The sequence below is a fragment of the Ictidomys tridecemlineatus genome, assembly GCF_052094955.1.
Source record: "Ictidomys tridecemlineatus isolate mIctTri1 chromosome 12 unlocalized genomic scaffold, mIctTri1.hap1 SUPER_12_unloc_5, whole genome shotgun sequence".
NCBI lineage: Eukaryota > Metazoa > Chordata > Mammalia > Rodentia > Sciuridae > Ictidomys > Ictidomys tridecemlineatus.
This window is the reverse complement of record NW_027520963.1, coordinates 117,993-132,708: the sequence shown is the minus strand read 5'-3', so window position 1 is coordinate 132,708 and position 14,716 is coordinate 117,993. Positions and strand designations below refer to the sequence as shown.

General features: G+C 59.8%; 1 protein-coding gene across 1 annotated transcript in view; it reads left to right on the top strand.

Moving 5' to 3' along the window:
* The window catches only part of LOC144372333 (mitotic spindle assembly checkpoint protein MAD1-like), a 238,839-nt gene extending 224,688 nt beyond the window's left edge, over positions 1–14,151 (top strand). Inside the window, 1 exon segment of the mRNA XM_078035712.1 lies at positions 13,952–14,151. Within this exon segment, the coding sequence (XP_077891838.1) occupies positions 13,952–14,010 (59 nt within the window). The 3' untranslated portion in view covers positions 14,011–14,151.
* The last annotated feature ends 565 nt before the right edge of the window (positions 14,152–14,716 follow it).

Genomic DNA, 14,716 nt, shown 5'->3' with positions numbered 1-14,716 from the left:
GTGAACTGCCTGAAGAGCCAGAGTGGTAGTCAGTGACAGGTAAGAGCCCCAGAGGGGGACAACCTAAGACAGGCACACTCTCCAGTGAAAGGTAGACACTGGCCAATAAAACAAAATGGGGGAGATGTAGGGCACGTCACATCAGAGATGGAGAAGAGGAAACCTGACTTGCAGACTGATTCTCACTTCCCGGTTCTGAGGCCACACATGGCTAAGATGGCGCCTGGCGATCAGCCAGAAGGCGTCATCGTGGGTTGTGACGAAAAATCGGACCACCTCCAGGATAGGCTCAGAACCCTTCTGCCCTCGTGGGCAGCTCCGTCTCCCTCACTGCCTGTAGGATGGGTGCACACGTGAGGGAACTAGGACTAAAACCCTGGCAGCCACCCTGGCAGGGGCAGCTCCCCAGGCCCCCTCCCTTCCTGGGCACAAGCTGCACTGGGGTCTGCACACGGTGGCTCATGGGGTGTGGGTAGCATTGTGCCCTGTGCCGAGGAAGACGCTGTCAGTGGGCTGTCCACAGTCATATTGCTACAAGTGGCCCCTCAGGTCTATTGTTGGTCCCTATCCCCTGCCTGGAGTCCCCGCCAGTGACCTTCACCAAGGTCCTGGACGGGGAGTCCACCTCCCCCCTTGTTCCACCCCTTCCCATCCCACCAGAGTCGGGGTTGTGCTAAGCTGATTGACAGCTTGGTCCCCTCTGCAGAAGGGCTCCGAGTGGCCCCCAGGTTCAGGCGCTGGGAAGCAGAGCCGCTGCTTGTCGAGTAGGATCTGGGGCTGCCAGTGCCAGCAGGGACCTGGGCTGGGAGAAGCACGAAGCGCGTCCCACAGAAACCAATACCTTGCTGTTAGATAGATGTGGCCTTTTAAGTGCAAGGGAGTGGGACTCGTTGCTCCCGGGGATCCTGGTGTGGATGAGATGCTAATTTTTCCCAGGCTCACTCGGTTCCTGTGCCTGGAATTGCACAGATGGATGGGCTGCGTCTGGACAAAGGCACAGCAGGGCCTCCAGGGCATGGAGCACCTGAGCAACCACCTGAACTTCATTTCCAGGCTCCTCCATTCACCACCTCCGCAAAAGCGCAGCCTCCTGTGTGGCTGGTGCTCGCTGGTTTCTCCATAGGCGCCCCCCACCCTCGGGGAGCAGCAGGGCAGCAGCTGACACTTGTCCAGGAAGCCCAGGGACATAGGACATGGGGCCGCTTCCCCTCCTGGCCGCATATAGAGCCCTAGCCCTGGCCCCCCACTCCCCGCACTGCAGCCCCACCCTGGAGGAAGGAGGGGTGACCCAGGGACCCGGGGGCCATGAGTTGGCCACCTCCCTGTCCAAGGAGGCAGCTGGAGACTGGCCCCTCTCCTCTGACCACATCTTTGCTGCTTGGGCTTCCCTCTAGGGCCCCAGCCACACAGGACAGGCAGGGTGCCCTCGTGGGATCCCTCTCCACACGAGGCATTTGAAATGACTCCCGTTTCTCTCTAAGCAAAGGCCAGAATCCCCACGTGGCCAGCAGGGCCCCATAGCATGTGCCACAGCTGCTGTCACAAGCTGCCACAGGCTGAGGGACTTGAAGTCACGGGGGCTTACTTTACAGTTCTGGAGGGCGGAAGACCCAGGACCAAAGCGTTGGCAGGGCCAGTGCCTTCTTGAGGTCCAAAGGGGACGCGCCTCCCGCCTGATCTGCAGCCCCCAAGGACACCAGCGCGTCCTCAAGGCCAGCAGTGGCATGCCCGCGTCTCCCAGGCTGGCTCGGCTCCCATCGAGAGACCAGGAAACAGTCTCTGTCCTCAGGTGTGGTTTCTCTCTTCCTCTGCTGTGCCGGGAGGCCATCACACACACTGTCCCCTCCACAGCTAAACCTCCCCGCCTGGGGCCAGCCATCAGCATCGATGTCCACCTGGGAGTGAGGGTCCCCCTGTGGCCATGCTGGCTTACTCCTGAGTGATGGGCACTAGGTTCTCCTAGACCATCATGGTCCAGGGCAGGGCATGGCCCACAGGCACATGGGGGACAGGGGATTTGCTCTATAGAGTCCACGAGCTGCCAGAGCCGGGGGACATCCGAAGTCCCCCAGGTGGGAGCGCCCAGAGAGAGCTCCAGGGGGTGGGGTGCTATAGCAAGGACAGAGGCAGCCTGTTCGGGGAGGCCAGCTCCAGCAGGTGGACCCAGGCTCAGGCCAACCTCCAGGGACGGATCAGCTCCCCAGGTCTCATGGGCTGAGGGCCTGAGGGTGGTGGGCTACTTCCCCCAGGGTGCCCCCCGAGGTCTGTCTGGAGGTGAGAGCAAAGGCTCATCTCTCCCACACTGCCTGGACGTTGTCACTGGGTTGGCAGATTACAGGGCATAGTGGATTCTCTGCGCCCACCAAGGTGCCCCCTCTCAGGAGGGGGCCCTGGTCCCGGAGCCTGCTGTATGCTGGACCCTCATGGGCTGTTACTTCCTATGTATAGCAAATCCCATGTTCCTGCAGGCACGAGTGTGTGTGTGTGTGTGTGTGTGTGTGTGTGTGTGTGTGTGCATGTGCGTGTGTGTGTGCACACATGTGCATGTAGCTCAGTCTGGAATCAGGACATGGGCAGGGCAGTCACAGACTAGAACGGTGACTACCTACATGTCACATGGCTCTGGCTGCGCAACACAAGGGTGACTTTCCCCACAAGATGGGGGTCTGCTGCTCCCTGAGCATGGCCCCACAGTGTCCAGGGCTCTGATCAAAGCCAGGCGTGGAGGACACAGTGGAGCTGGTGAGCTAGGTCTCTCCCTCCCTGACCCCGCAGAAGTGCAGTCTCTCCTGGTGGTCATCCTGGCCAGCCTGGCCTGTGGCCTCCATCTCTGGCTCCGGCTTGGAGGGAAGAAGGGGGCTGGATGCATGTCACTCATCATGGTGCCCATGAGTGGTGGCCTGGGCTTCAGTCTGAGCAGGAAAGATAGGCAAGGAAGAGGAGGCGTGGGGGCCTGCTGTGTGTGGACCCAGGGCCAGGCAGGGGCCACAGTTGGCCAAGTGAGTGCTGCCCTGGTGTGCCGCTGGGCTGACCGACAGTAACCCCAACTCTCATTTTGCTAAGGGGTAGAGGCCAGCTGCAGAGAAGGGTCTCTTGACCCAACCAGGGTCAAACAACTTCCAGGATCGCAGGAAGGCTGGCTCCAGGGGGAGCTTCCAGGCCCGTCTGCGTACTGCAGAGGGACGGCCAAGCCCACTGCTGTCCAGCATGGTCAGAGTGGGTCCACACCTCCGCTCCCCGGTGTCCCTCTCTGCTGCTGTCTGCAGCAGCCCCTGGCCCTCGGCACTGACTGCAGACCACAGGAGGCCCACCTGAGCTCTCACCTGCAAGGGGTGCTGCATCGCACTAGCCTTCCTGGCTTGTAGGCACAGTGGACTCTGCAGCAGCCAGTAGGCCATGTCCACACAGCAAAGTCTCAGCTCTCAGCACCTGGAACACCCGATGGCATGTGGCCCTTGGGCACACAGGAGGGCAGAGCAGGCAGCCCTGGTGTCCCTGGACTGGAGTGAGCAACTGAGGCCCAGACAGGCCCCTGAGCCTGCAGCGCCGGGAGGTCTCAGCTGGCCTCCAAGCCACATGCAGAATGCAACCTTCAGGCTCCCTCCTATGGCGGGGAGGGTGAGAGGGACAGAGAATCAAGTGCCATCAGGCGCTCCTGGCCCCCAGGGTGAGCTCCGGAACACAGAACAGACAGCCATCATTACTGTGGCAGAATCCGGCCACTGGGAGTCTTGGGCAGAGAACGGAGACAGCGCTGGCCAGAGCAGACCCAGAATGGGAGTGGACACGGGCGCTCTGCTTCTGCTGGCTCAGGAGCTGCTGGGGGGCTCCGTGCAGCCGGCACCCTCCCAGAGCTGCAGGCCTCCGCGCAGGGCTGCCGGGGGAAGGACCCGGTGCTGGGAGGACAGCGTGGGCCTCAGGTCCTCCAGTGGCGTGGCCGGCTTCTCCAGCTCCCTCCTCGTTCCCTTCCAGGGCTTCCGCCAGCCTTTCTCCAAGTGACGTGCTTCTCTTAAATCTGGTCCTGTTCCTCCATGACCCCTGGTGGCTGTGCCAAGGCCCTTGGGCATCGCTTGTCTGGGGGGTGGTTTAAAGGAGGGCCTTTCTCTGTAGTCTCTTCAAGAGCTGCGAGACCTTGGTAGAACCTACCAGAACCCACTGGAACCTGCGTCTCTCTCACCTTCCCTCCAAGTCCTCTCAGCAACCATCTGGACCTTTCTGTAGAATGTGGACACTGGGCCCCTCTGATGTGGGAGCCAAGGAAGAGCCTCCCTGGCCCTTACAGATGCGGCCCAGGCTGCTTCCTGTCCCCATGGAGGAGGTGACAGGCCTTTGGTGATGGCAGCACGTGGCCTGGGGGTTGAAAGGTGTTCATCTGGTAAAAGGGACCCCACATGCAAGATGCCCGCTCGGAAGCCAAGTGCCAGCGTCAACCCGGGCCGTGACTGGAGGAGGCAGGGGTCCGTGGGAGCCAGCTGTTCTCCCAGCAGCTTGGGGACCCTTCAGTGGCCCACAGGAGAAAGGTTCCTCCTGCTGCAGCTGCTACAGCGTCTTTAGGGTGGAGGGACAGGGCGACGTGTCCCCAGCCCCTGCTGTCCCCTCTCCTTTGGTGGGGGTGCAGCTTTAGATGGGAGCATCCTGTGTCTCAGGGCAGGTGCGCCTGGGGGAGAGGCTGGGGGGCCTCCCTGGGGAACAACTCCACTTTCTGTGACTTTCCTGGACCTGAGAGACCGTCCTGTGCCTCCCATTGACAGGGTCAGTGCCGGGGAGGGACACAGCGGAGACCACGCCTTTCCCTTCCTGAGTGGAGCCTGCTACGGGGAGCCGGTGGCAGAGGGGACATGAGCCAGCTGGAGGCCTTTGAAACATGGGCTGGAAAGGCCCCAGCAGACAGGGCCTAGCCAGGCTGTCACCGCCTGGGCAGGTGTCCTCGGGGACAGAGACGCAGCCCTTCCCCAGAGCTCACACCACAAGGGGGCTCGACAGAGAGGGACAGGGAGAGTGTGTCTGACCTTGTCTCTCGCGGTTCAGTACAGAACTAGGGATACAGGTCCCTCTGGGTTTTCTGGACAGGGCTCCAGGGCCCTGCCGTCCAATATGGTGGCCACTAGCACAAGAATTTAGATGAATGAATTAAGTCAAACTCCTCAGCCACTCTGGTGATGCTCGGGGCTCAGTGGCCGGGTCATCTGGCAACAGCGCTGCGTCCTAACCTTCCTCCCCACCTGCTTTACAGTCCCTGACCCCCCGCACTGCCCAGCCAGTGTTCAGAAGATTCTCTGATTTCTTCTAAATTCAGGCCTCTGCTCACACACTGATCTGGTTCTAGTTCCGTCTCTCTTTGCACAGTTCTGTGGATTCCAGTGATGAGCCCCACACACCTTTTGCTACGTCTAGTGTTATTATAAATGGTTCATTTTAGTTCATTTCCAGTAATTGCTGTAAGTTATAGAAATGGCAGTTTTTGTATATTAGTCTTATATCTTGCAACTTTACTGAATTTACACCTTGATTTTAGCAAATTCTCTGGGTTCTGCGTATTCCATCAATCATCTGGGCAGGAGGGCAGTTTAGCAAGACATTGCCAGTCCTCGTGCCTCGGCTTTGTGGGATGCTGTTGGCAAACCTTCACCCCTCCTCCAGGCACTGAGAGAGAAGAGGACCTCCCTGCCCAGCTGGACTTGGGCTTGGCCAAGGGACCTATTCTGGCTGACAGAATAGAGTGGACCTGAGGCAAGCTGAGGCCAGAAATGCACTTGTGCAGTTAGGCCTCTGTGGTCTAGGATCTCAGGAGAAGAGCTTTGAACTTGCACCTGACCTGCAGTCTCCAGCTGCATGAAGCAGAGAAGTGGAGCCATCTCCTGGTTCCTGGCTTGGTCAGCCAGACCAGTCACCCTGTGAGGTCATGAGCTCAGGGTATGTGCTGAGCTGAGAACCCAGGGGGGTTTGTTACACAGCATTTATGTGGCTGTTGCTGACTGATACAGCAAAGCTAGACTTGAGTCTTTAACCTATTATGTGTTTAAATGGGAGCGCCTGGTGGGAGGGCGCTGTGTGAATAAGGAGCTCAGGGGAAGAGGAGGAGGATTTAGCCCCAGGAGACCTAGAAGGGGCAGCAGGTGAGTTATGGGGCCCACAGGCTGTGGTGCTTTCTAGTCTTAAAGAAGAAATTACTTCCTAAAGAAAAGGCACCAACTTAGGAAAGCAGAAGATCAACCTCTGCCACAGGCCTGAGCTGTGGGATGAGGCCCCAGGCTGCCGCTTGGCTCTCTGCCTCCCCCTGCCCGCGCCCCCGTGAGGCGACTGGTTCCTCTCAGCAGTGTCAAGCTCCATGCCCTGCGCTGGAGCTAAGGACTGGGGCCTTCCGGAGCTGGTGCAGGCAAGCCAGGGTGCCGCTTGGCAGCTGGCAAGGGACACGAAATGTGGGGTTGCATCATGTCCTGTGTCCAGCCCTCAGTGCTGCCCTGGGCAAAGCCGGGGCCTGGTCTTTGGAGGCACTCAGGCCCACCCCTGCTACCCAGAGACACCGTCACTGATGTGCCCCACCTGAGCAGCCTTCTGCTTCCAGGGGCCAAGTGCACCCTCCCCTGGGCACACAGAAGAAAGAAGTCCTCCAGCAGGACACCGAGGTCCCTCTGGGTGAGGCGGCTTGTGCCCACCCACCTCTGCTTGGCTCCCTCGGTGTTTGGAACGGCCCAGCTCTGCAGTCCCGGCTGACGAGACTGTCCATCTCTGTGCCCTGAGACCTGCCCCGTATCTTTCATGGTCCACTCCCAGAGGGGACGTGGAGGGGTCACCCACATGTTGATGGGCATCACAACAGCGTAACGAAGTGGAGGCTGGCGTGTGAGATGCCACCTGGAGACGTGGCTCCCGGGGAGTGGGAGAGCATATGGAACCAAACTCCAGGACAGGCCAGTGTGGTGGGTGGGCGGCCCTGGTGACCACGGGGGGCCTAAACTGAGCACTTCCACCTCAGGAAGGAAAGCAGGTGCTGTGGGACCCTCTGTTTCCAGCCAGACAGAGTTGTCCGACTCAGCAGGAGATAAATACCAGCCTTCACACTCCAAAGTACTAGTCCTGCTCATAACTTTTCAAACAAGGAATAAAGACGAGGAGACACATAAAAATGGTTCTGTCAATTTGGCCCAATTTCAAATTATCTAATTAGAGGAGAGCCAGAGCTTCCTATTTCTAGAAGCGTTTACTGAGGTTGTTTCCCAGCGAGAGGGTGAGATGAACAGAGGGAGGGCCAGTGGCACAGGGTGGGGACAGTCAGGACCAAGGGCCTGGGCAGCCATGGCCCAGCACGTGGAACCACCAAGGCTTGTGACGCCAGTCAGGGGTGATCTGTCCCTCTGCCAGTGAACAGTAGATGGTTGGCTGGGATGATAACGCCCTGCTAGTCTGTAGCATTTAGACGGAACATTCTGGATACCCGGTATTCTGCAGCCTTCTTACTCTTCCACGACACCTGGGCCACTCCTTCTCCAACTGTGCCCTTCTTGGGACAAGGTGACACATGCAGTGAGTAGGAGAGCATTCACCATGCGCAGGTGAAGGGCCTCACCCCCGTTCCCGTTAGGACCCCCTCCAGGCGCCAACCTGTGCCCCATTTCCTCCCGCCATCTTCCAGGCTCTGATTCACCCCAGCAGTTGGGGTGTTGAGGGGCGTGGGGTGACAATGTGTCGGGAAGTGACAGCATCAGTCCGAAGAAGCCCCTTGTCTCAGGAGGCTGTTGGCCATGGCCTGACCACACCGGGCGGCAGGATACTGCCACGTTCCTTCTCCGGAGTCCGTCCAGGCCCACGGGGCGGTGCAGACCCAGGTGGACAAGAGCACCCCTCAGGACCTCTTCCACGGTCCGACAGCAGCTTCCACATGGCACAACTTCAGACGCCAAGGGGGTCTGTGCTTGTGGTCACCCTCCAGCTCAGGCAGAGCCCCGGCTGCCAGTCCAAGCCACAGTGTGTGCGGTGCCCACCTGTGTGCCCTCTTCCTGGCAGATAGTCCCTCTGGCCTTGGAAGAGGGACCTGAGGCTCCCGGTTGAGCCTGTACTACTGTCTGGGGGCCCTGCTGGGGGGTGGGGGCACACTCAGAAGGCTGCCCACCCAGACCAGGTCACGTTCATGTGCTGGGACAGGTGCTGAGGCAGAAGCACTGGACACAACGGTTCCAAGGACAGGCTGCTCCAGCTGGGGCGGGAGACAGGTCAGCGGTTTCCAGGGTGGGTTCCATGTGCGGGAAGCCCTGGGCGTGTGGGAAGGCCTGGTCCCTAACAGAGCAGGTGTGGGGCTGTGCCGAGGGACAGCGGTGGCTCAGGTGGGCGGAGCAGAGGCTCCGAGAGCAAGGCAGGCCACAGCTGTTTCCCAGAGGTTGTGGGAGGGGACCCCTGGTGGCGGCCCCCGCCCTCACCTGCCTGTCTCATCTGTGCCTAGCAGCTCGCTGCACACCTGGGGGTGTCCTGATGTGAATGTCACCTGTCACACTCCCAGTGGGGTGGAAGGCTGGGATGTTGTTTGGTTAGATAGCTCTGGGCTGCAGGGGTGAGGTCAGAGGAGGGGGCAGGAGATAGCGGCCAGGGCTTTGGGCAGCCCCAGGTGAGCAGGGCGGGGGACATGGAGGTGGGGAAGGACCTGGGAACGTCTAAGAGGGAAGACTGGCCTCCTGTGACCAGGGTCCGGGAAGGAGTACTCAGGGAAGCTGAGGAATTGGAAGCCACATCTCCGGTCTGGGGCTGGCCTGAAGCAGGGAGGGAGCCCAGTTGCTGGCCGAGGCCCAGGGTGCCTCTCTGAGGGCCCTGCGGAACCACGGCTCTGGCTCCTGGGGGCCCACGGCTGCCTCTTGTTTCTGACCCTGAGGAGAGCTCCTTCCAGAGGACTGAACCCCACTTTTAGCCTCTGCAGGGATTGTACAGCCCACTCCCAAAGTCCCTTCAGTGGGAAAGACCCTGAGGCCCTCCTGGGCCTGTCCAAGTGACGTGCTTTCTGGGGCTGGAGGGACATTCTGCTCCGTGGGGCGGGTGGTGACTCGGGACTGAGCACGCTCTGCCGGCTGCAGGAGCAGGGTCCTGTCATTTCCCTCTGGAGTCTGCATGTCCACTGTGGGCAGGGCTTAGAGGGGCCCTGCCGCTGTGCTGGGCGGCGGGAGGGCAGTGCCGTCCTTCTCCTTCAACAGGGCTGCTCCACGGCGTTTCCGAGGATCAGTTTTGAAATGTGCAGTGATTAAGGACTGTCCTGGCCACGCGGCTCTTCTGCCAGCAAGACACAGGCTGATAAGGGCCATCTGTGGAGGTGATTCCAGTGGGCCCCACGTTGGCCACTGCAGGGCCAGCCTGGCCTCATCCGGTCTCCAGCCCACTCCTGTGGTCAGCCGAGCCAGCCTGTCCCTGTGGTCTGAAGGCACGTCAGCAGAAGTCACCCAGGGGCACGCAGGGAGACTCCTTGTCCCCCTAATGGGGATTTTAATCCTGCAAAGCCAACAGCCCGGGGAGGGGCGGCCACGCAGAGCAGGGGCCTCGCAGCCAGGGCTGAGGCACGTTGTGCAGAGCCTGCCTCTGAGGAAAGAAAACGGGCAGGAAGAGAAGGGGACGAGGACGAGGGGGACAGCAGAGAAACAGGAAGGGGACCGGCTGAGTGGCAGGGTCTGCAAGACCAGCTGAGGAAACAGTGATGCGAAGAGCACCTTATTCCAGATGGGACATGAGACAGGTGACAAGGAGGGCACACGGGGTGGGAGTGGGGGTTCACTTTGCGTGTCCCTGGGGTGCCGTGCATTTGGTAGCACATGGCTTTGGGTGTCTGTGAGGTCTTATTTTAGGGGATCAGCTCTTGAACTCTCTCTTGGTGGGCCTCACCCAATCAGTTGAAAGCCTGAAGAAACCTAAAGGGTGAACCTCCCCTAAATAAGAGGGGATTCTCCTATGCCTAAGAGCCTCCAGACTAGGTCATCAGATGTTTTCCTGCCTCAGACTCGAAATGAACAATAGCTCTTACAGGTTCCGAAGACGCTGGCTGAAAAACACTCACACTATCACTGTCCCTCCTGGATCAGTGATGGCCGAGTCCCTCTCCAGATCCCGGGTGTGCCTGCCTCTGTAACATGGAGCCCGAGGCTCCCGTAGCTCTTTCTGTGAGTACAGTGTATAGGGGAAAGCATTTTAACAACGCGTCTCAACTGAACGCGTGGACATCTTCCCGCCACTGTTTCCCAGACCACGTGGCACCTCAGCTCTTCACGACCCCCGCTGCGTGGGGTGGTGCAAGTCATCAGAGATGGCCTACTCGTGCGGAGCTTCTAAGCCAGCGCTGTGCCTCTTTACTTGACGGGCCTGCGCCTCATGGACTTTGGCGTCCGCAGGGGTCCTGGGACCAGCCCTGCAGCCCACCAAGGGATGGCTGTGCCCGCTCTGCTGTGGGCTCGGTGTCTCTGGGCCATGGCTGCTGAGGGGGGCGGGGGAGCAGGTCCACCCTCAGGCCATGGGGAAGGCCAGACAGGACGGGGAAGCTGCTCTTCTTGGGGAGGAGCCGGCCCCCCAGCACCGTTGGAGAAGGAGGGTGAAGCAGGAGAGCAGAACACGGAGCTCCGGAGGAGACAACAAGGACAAGAGCCTTTGTCCCCCCGGCGGCAGCGCAGCGGCCAGCCTGCGGGCAGGGCGGAAACTGGTTTGGGGAGGGTTCTGTTCCTTTGCCTTCCCAGAGAGGAGCCAGCCAGTGGGTAATGGCCACAAGATACAGAGCACATCCTCCCGTTCCACGAGGGCCTCGTAGCTGAGGCTCCCTTCAGTGTGTCTAGTCTCAGTCATCCTTCTGTCAGGAGGAGGGACAGCGCTGGTCGGCAGGCGACGGCCCTGCAGAGGAGCCTGGAGCAGGGCTTCCCGTCCCTTCCGGCCTCCTCCACAGCACACGGCCCCCAGGACCCCCCTCTCTGCACCATTCCTCAAGGGCCCAGGTGGCCTTTGGGACTGGGGGGCAGGGGACTTTCCCAGGAGCAGCTGGAGGCCTGGCATGGTGCACCTCCTGCCCAGTCCACATGTCACAGCTGCGGGACCGACCCAGGCATTGGTGACGACCCCCACAGCAGACCCCCGGCACACGCCTGGAAGAGCCCTGCTGTCTGAGTGGTGGCAGGCTCTGGGGCCAGAGGGACAGGAGCAGCCTGGGGTGCTATCCACAGTGACCAGCCCAGCAGGCCATCTGCCTATGATGACCAGCTCTGAAGGCCAGCCTATCCAGAGTGACCAGCCCTGGAGGCCAGCCCATCTGCAGTGACCATCCCAGGAGGCCAGACATGCCCAGTGACCATCCCAGGAGGCCAGTCATCCATAGTGACCACCCCAGAAGGCTGATCTGTGACTAGTCCAGTGGCCACTCCAGGAGTGGCTCTGGCAGAGGAAGGAGGGAGGTGGGCCCAGGTGCAGCAGGGGGCAAAGGGTGGGGGAGGTGGACGGAAGCTGTGGGCTTAGGTGCGTGACGGGGTGGCCAACAGGTGGGCCTGGGGCAGCAGCGAGAGTCCGGGATTCCCGGGTCCCTGGTGAGGACCTTTGCCAAACTGAGGCCTGTGGGAGCCAGGCTGCTCCAGGCAGGTGGCTTCAAGAGGCCTGAGCTCTCCTGGTGGGGATGGCCTGTCCCTGTCACCCTTGAGGGGTCTGGCATGTACTGGACAACAGTGCTGCAGGAAGCCAACAGTCCTGTGCTGTGGGGGATGAAGCTCCCTGGAGCCGGGCAATGGCTAGCAAACCCGTGTGTAAAAGAGACCACATCCACCCAGTGGGCTGGGGAGGCATGACACCAAGCAGCCAAAATCGAGCCTGGGGCAGGCTGTGGGCAGCAGGGGCCAGCGCTGCGTTCACTTCTCAGGCGGTCAGGCCTGCTCCAGCCACACAAGAAGCCCAGTTAACTTGGACAAGCTCCCAAGAGCGCTAAAGGAGAGGCAGGCCTGGCCGCCCCGCCCACTGCCGCCCTGCGCACAGCCAGGCCTGGGGGCTTCTGCCTGGGCACAGCGGCAGTCCTGTAGGGCCGAGGTCATTTTAGATTAGGAAACTGAGGCTCAAGGGTCCAGACTGTGCCTGAGATTCACTTCCATGGCTTCCCGCAGAAGATCCACGCCTTCAGGGAGGGGGTGCACTCAGCTGGGGACTTGTCACCGGCCTCCCTGGACTCCTGGTTTCCCTGCAGGAAGAGGGAAAGGGCTTTGAGGGGGCGGGGGAGGGCAGACGGGCTGCAGTGTGACCATCCCCAGGAATCTCTGACCACGGCATAGGTCATCCCTCCAAGGCCAAAGGCCTCTCCTCCCCAAGAGCCCCACTTCCTGCTGGCTTCATATGGAGCTCACCCCGATGTGCCTCCCAGGTCTGTCCCCCACGCAGCCTGGCAGTGAGGGGCCGTGGTCTTCTGCCTCGCTGGCACAGAGGGTCCACTGAGCTGTGGGTGAGTTTTGATCTTGGACAGACGACGTCCACTTCCTAGGAGCAGAATCATCTAACGGCTCTAATCTCCGGTCTGTTGGTTTCATTATTTAAACCAAAATGAAATGTGACCCAGAGTGAGAAACAAGACCAAATGTGCGGCCGAGAGCCGCGACGAGGCAATTACAGCCCAGCCGGCGAAGCAGGGCCCCCTCCCGGGACAGGATCAGGAGTCCCCCCAGGTGGGAAGGAGACATAAATGGCTATTGCCAAAGCGAGCCTGTGGGAAATCTCACCATAATGGCACATTTGGAGAGAACAAATCAACTCCCAGGCTGTTCCGACTGCGGCCGTCCAAAGCTGGCGGCCTGGCAGCTGCGCCCTGCCAGCTCATTATCACACGACTCTCATTTCCAGCCCTGGAGGGCTTTGTCGTCACTCTCCAGAAGCCCAGGATGACTCTCTGCCAAGCCAGAGGGTGAGGCCGGAAGTCCTTGGGGGGCATGTGCCTCTGAAAGGGAGGGTCATTGGGGTGCCCAGTGCAGAGGTTGGGACCTCTGCTGTGGTGTCCCACACGTCATTTCCAGGTGGTGGTGGGGGGCCCTGGAGGTAGAGGGTGGCATGGCGGGAGTGTGGGGTCTGAGGAAGAGCAGGGTGGAGGCAGGGAGCCTGGGCGGGGAGGAGGGGCCTCTGTTCTCCTCTAAGGGCAAGTCGACTTCAGCTCACCTTGACCCCAGGTCTTGATCTAGTTGGTCCCCAGAGTCCTCTGACTGCTACTGTTTTCCACGTCTCTCTCCACCTGCCTCATGGGCCTCCCCATCCCTCTCTCCAATCCCAGTGTAGCCCGTCTCCCAGAGACTAGCTCAATTTCTATCTTCCAGGATACAGCAATTATGATAATGCTGAAGATGATAGTGATGGCGGTGATGATGTCAATGAAGATGATGGTGGTGGTGGTGGTGATGGTGATGATGAAGATGATGGTGGTGATGATGGTGGTGGTGGTGATGCTGATGATGAAGATGATGGTGGTGATGATGGTGCTGGTAATGATGATGGTGGTGGTGGTTGTGGTGGTGGTGATGAAGATGATGGTGGTGATGATGATGGTGGTGGTGGTGATGCTGATGATGAAGATGATGGTGGTGATGATGGTGCTGATAATGATGATGGTGGTGGTGGTGGTGATGAAGGAGGTGGTGGTGGTGGTGATGATGATGGTGGTGGTGGTGATGCTGATGATGAAGATGATGGTGGTGATGATGGTGCTGGTAATGATGATGGTGGTGGTGGTGGTGATGAAGGAGGTGGTGGTGGTGATGCTGATGATGAAGATGATGGTGGTGATGATGGTGCTGGTAATGATGATGGTGGTAGTGGTGGTGGTGATGAAGGAGGTGGTGATGGTGGTGGTGGTGATGAAGATGATGATGGTGGTGATGGTGAAGAAGATGATAATAATTACACTACTAAATCCCTGACACTGTGCTTACCAGGCGTTCTGTGTAAGACCTCACTTAATCCTCATATTATTCCTGTTTTACAGGTGAGGACACAGAGACCTGTAGAGGTGACTGCCCATATTCATCTGACTCCCTGCTCTGATGGCCTGTCACCACGGGCACTTACTCAGGCTGACCCTGTCCACCTTCTGACACCGGGAAGCATGATGTGTATCTTTGGTGGCCAGATCTTCTTTCTGCTCATCTGGGCTGCCAGTGTCCCGCCCACTCTTGCACCCCGCCAGGCTGTGGGGGTGCCTTCCTGCGTATGTGTCACAGGAACAGGGGCGATCTTGACCAGAGGGGTGGAGCAGAAGGGGGGCGTTGGGGAGCAGAAGATGGTGGCTTGTGCCTGTACAAGAGGGCAGACCGCGAGGCTGGGGCAGCGGGAAGGGCAAGTGCACACGCGGGAACCCAGGGAGGGGAGGGCTCCCTGGGTGGCACTGCGGCAGCAGTAGTGAACTTCACCAGGGGCACCTTTACCCCAGTAGGCCCGGCCCACCCTGCCAGCCTTCCTGGGGCTCCCAGACGCGGGCCTCTGATTTGTATTTATCTTCCTGTGTCCTGGAGAGGTGACTGAGGGACGCTTTAGCCTCTCCGTCCCTGGGGACAGGAGGACTTCTGAGTCGGACAGGAGGAACCATTTATTTTGCTTTGCTAAATGCCATGGGCACCTTCCCGTGCCCACGTTGACAAGCATGTGTCAAGGTAAGCATCACAACAGTGCTGGGCAGGGAGGGGGGAGGGGAGGGGCTGCCCCCGGACACTAGAAGCCTCACCGATTTCGGGAAAAACTCACTTGAAACTGT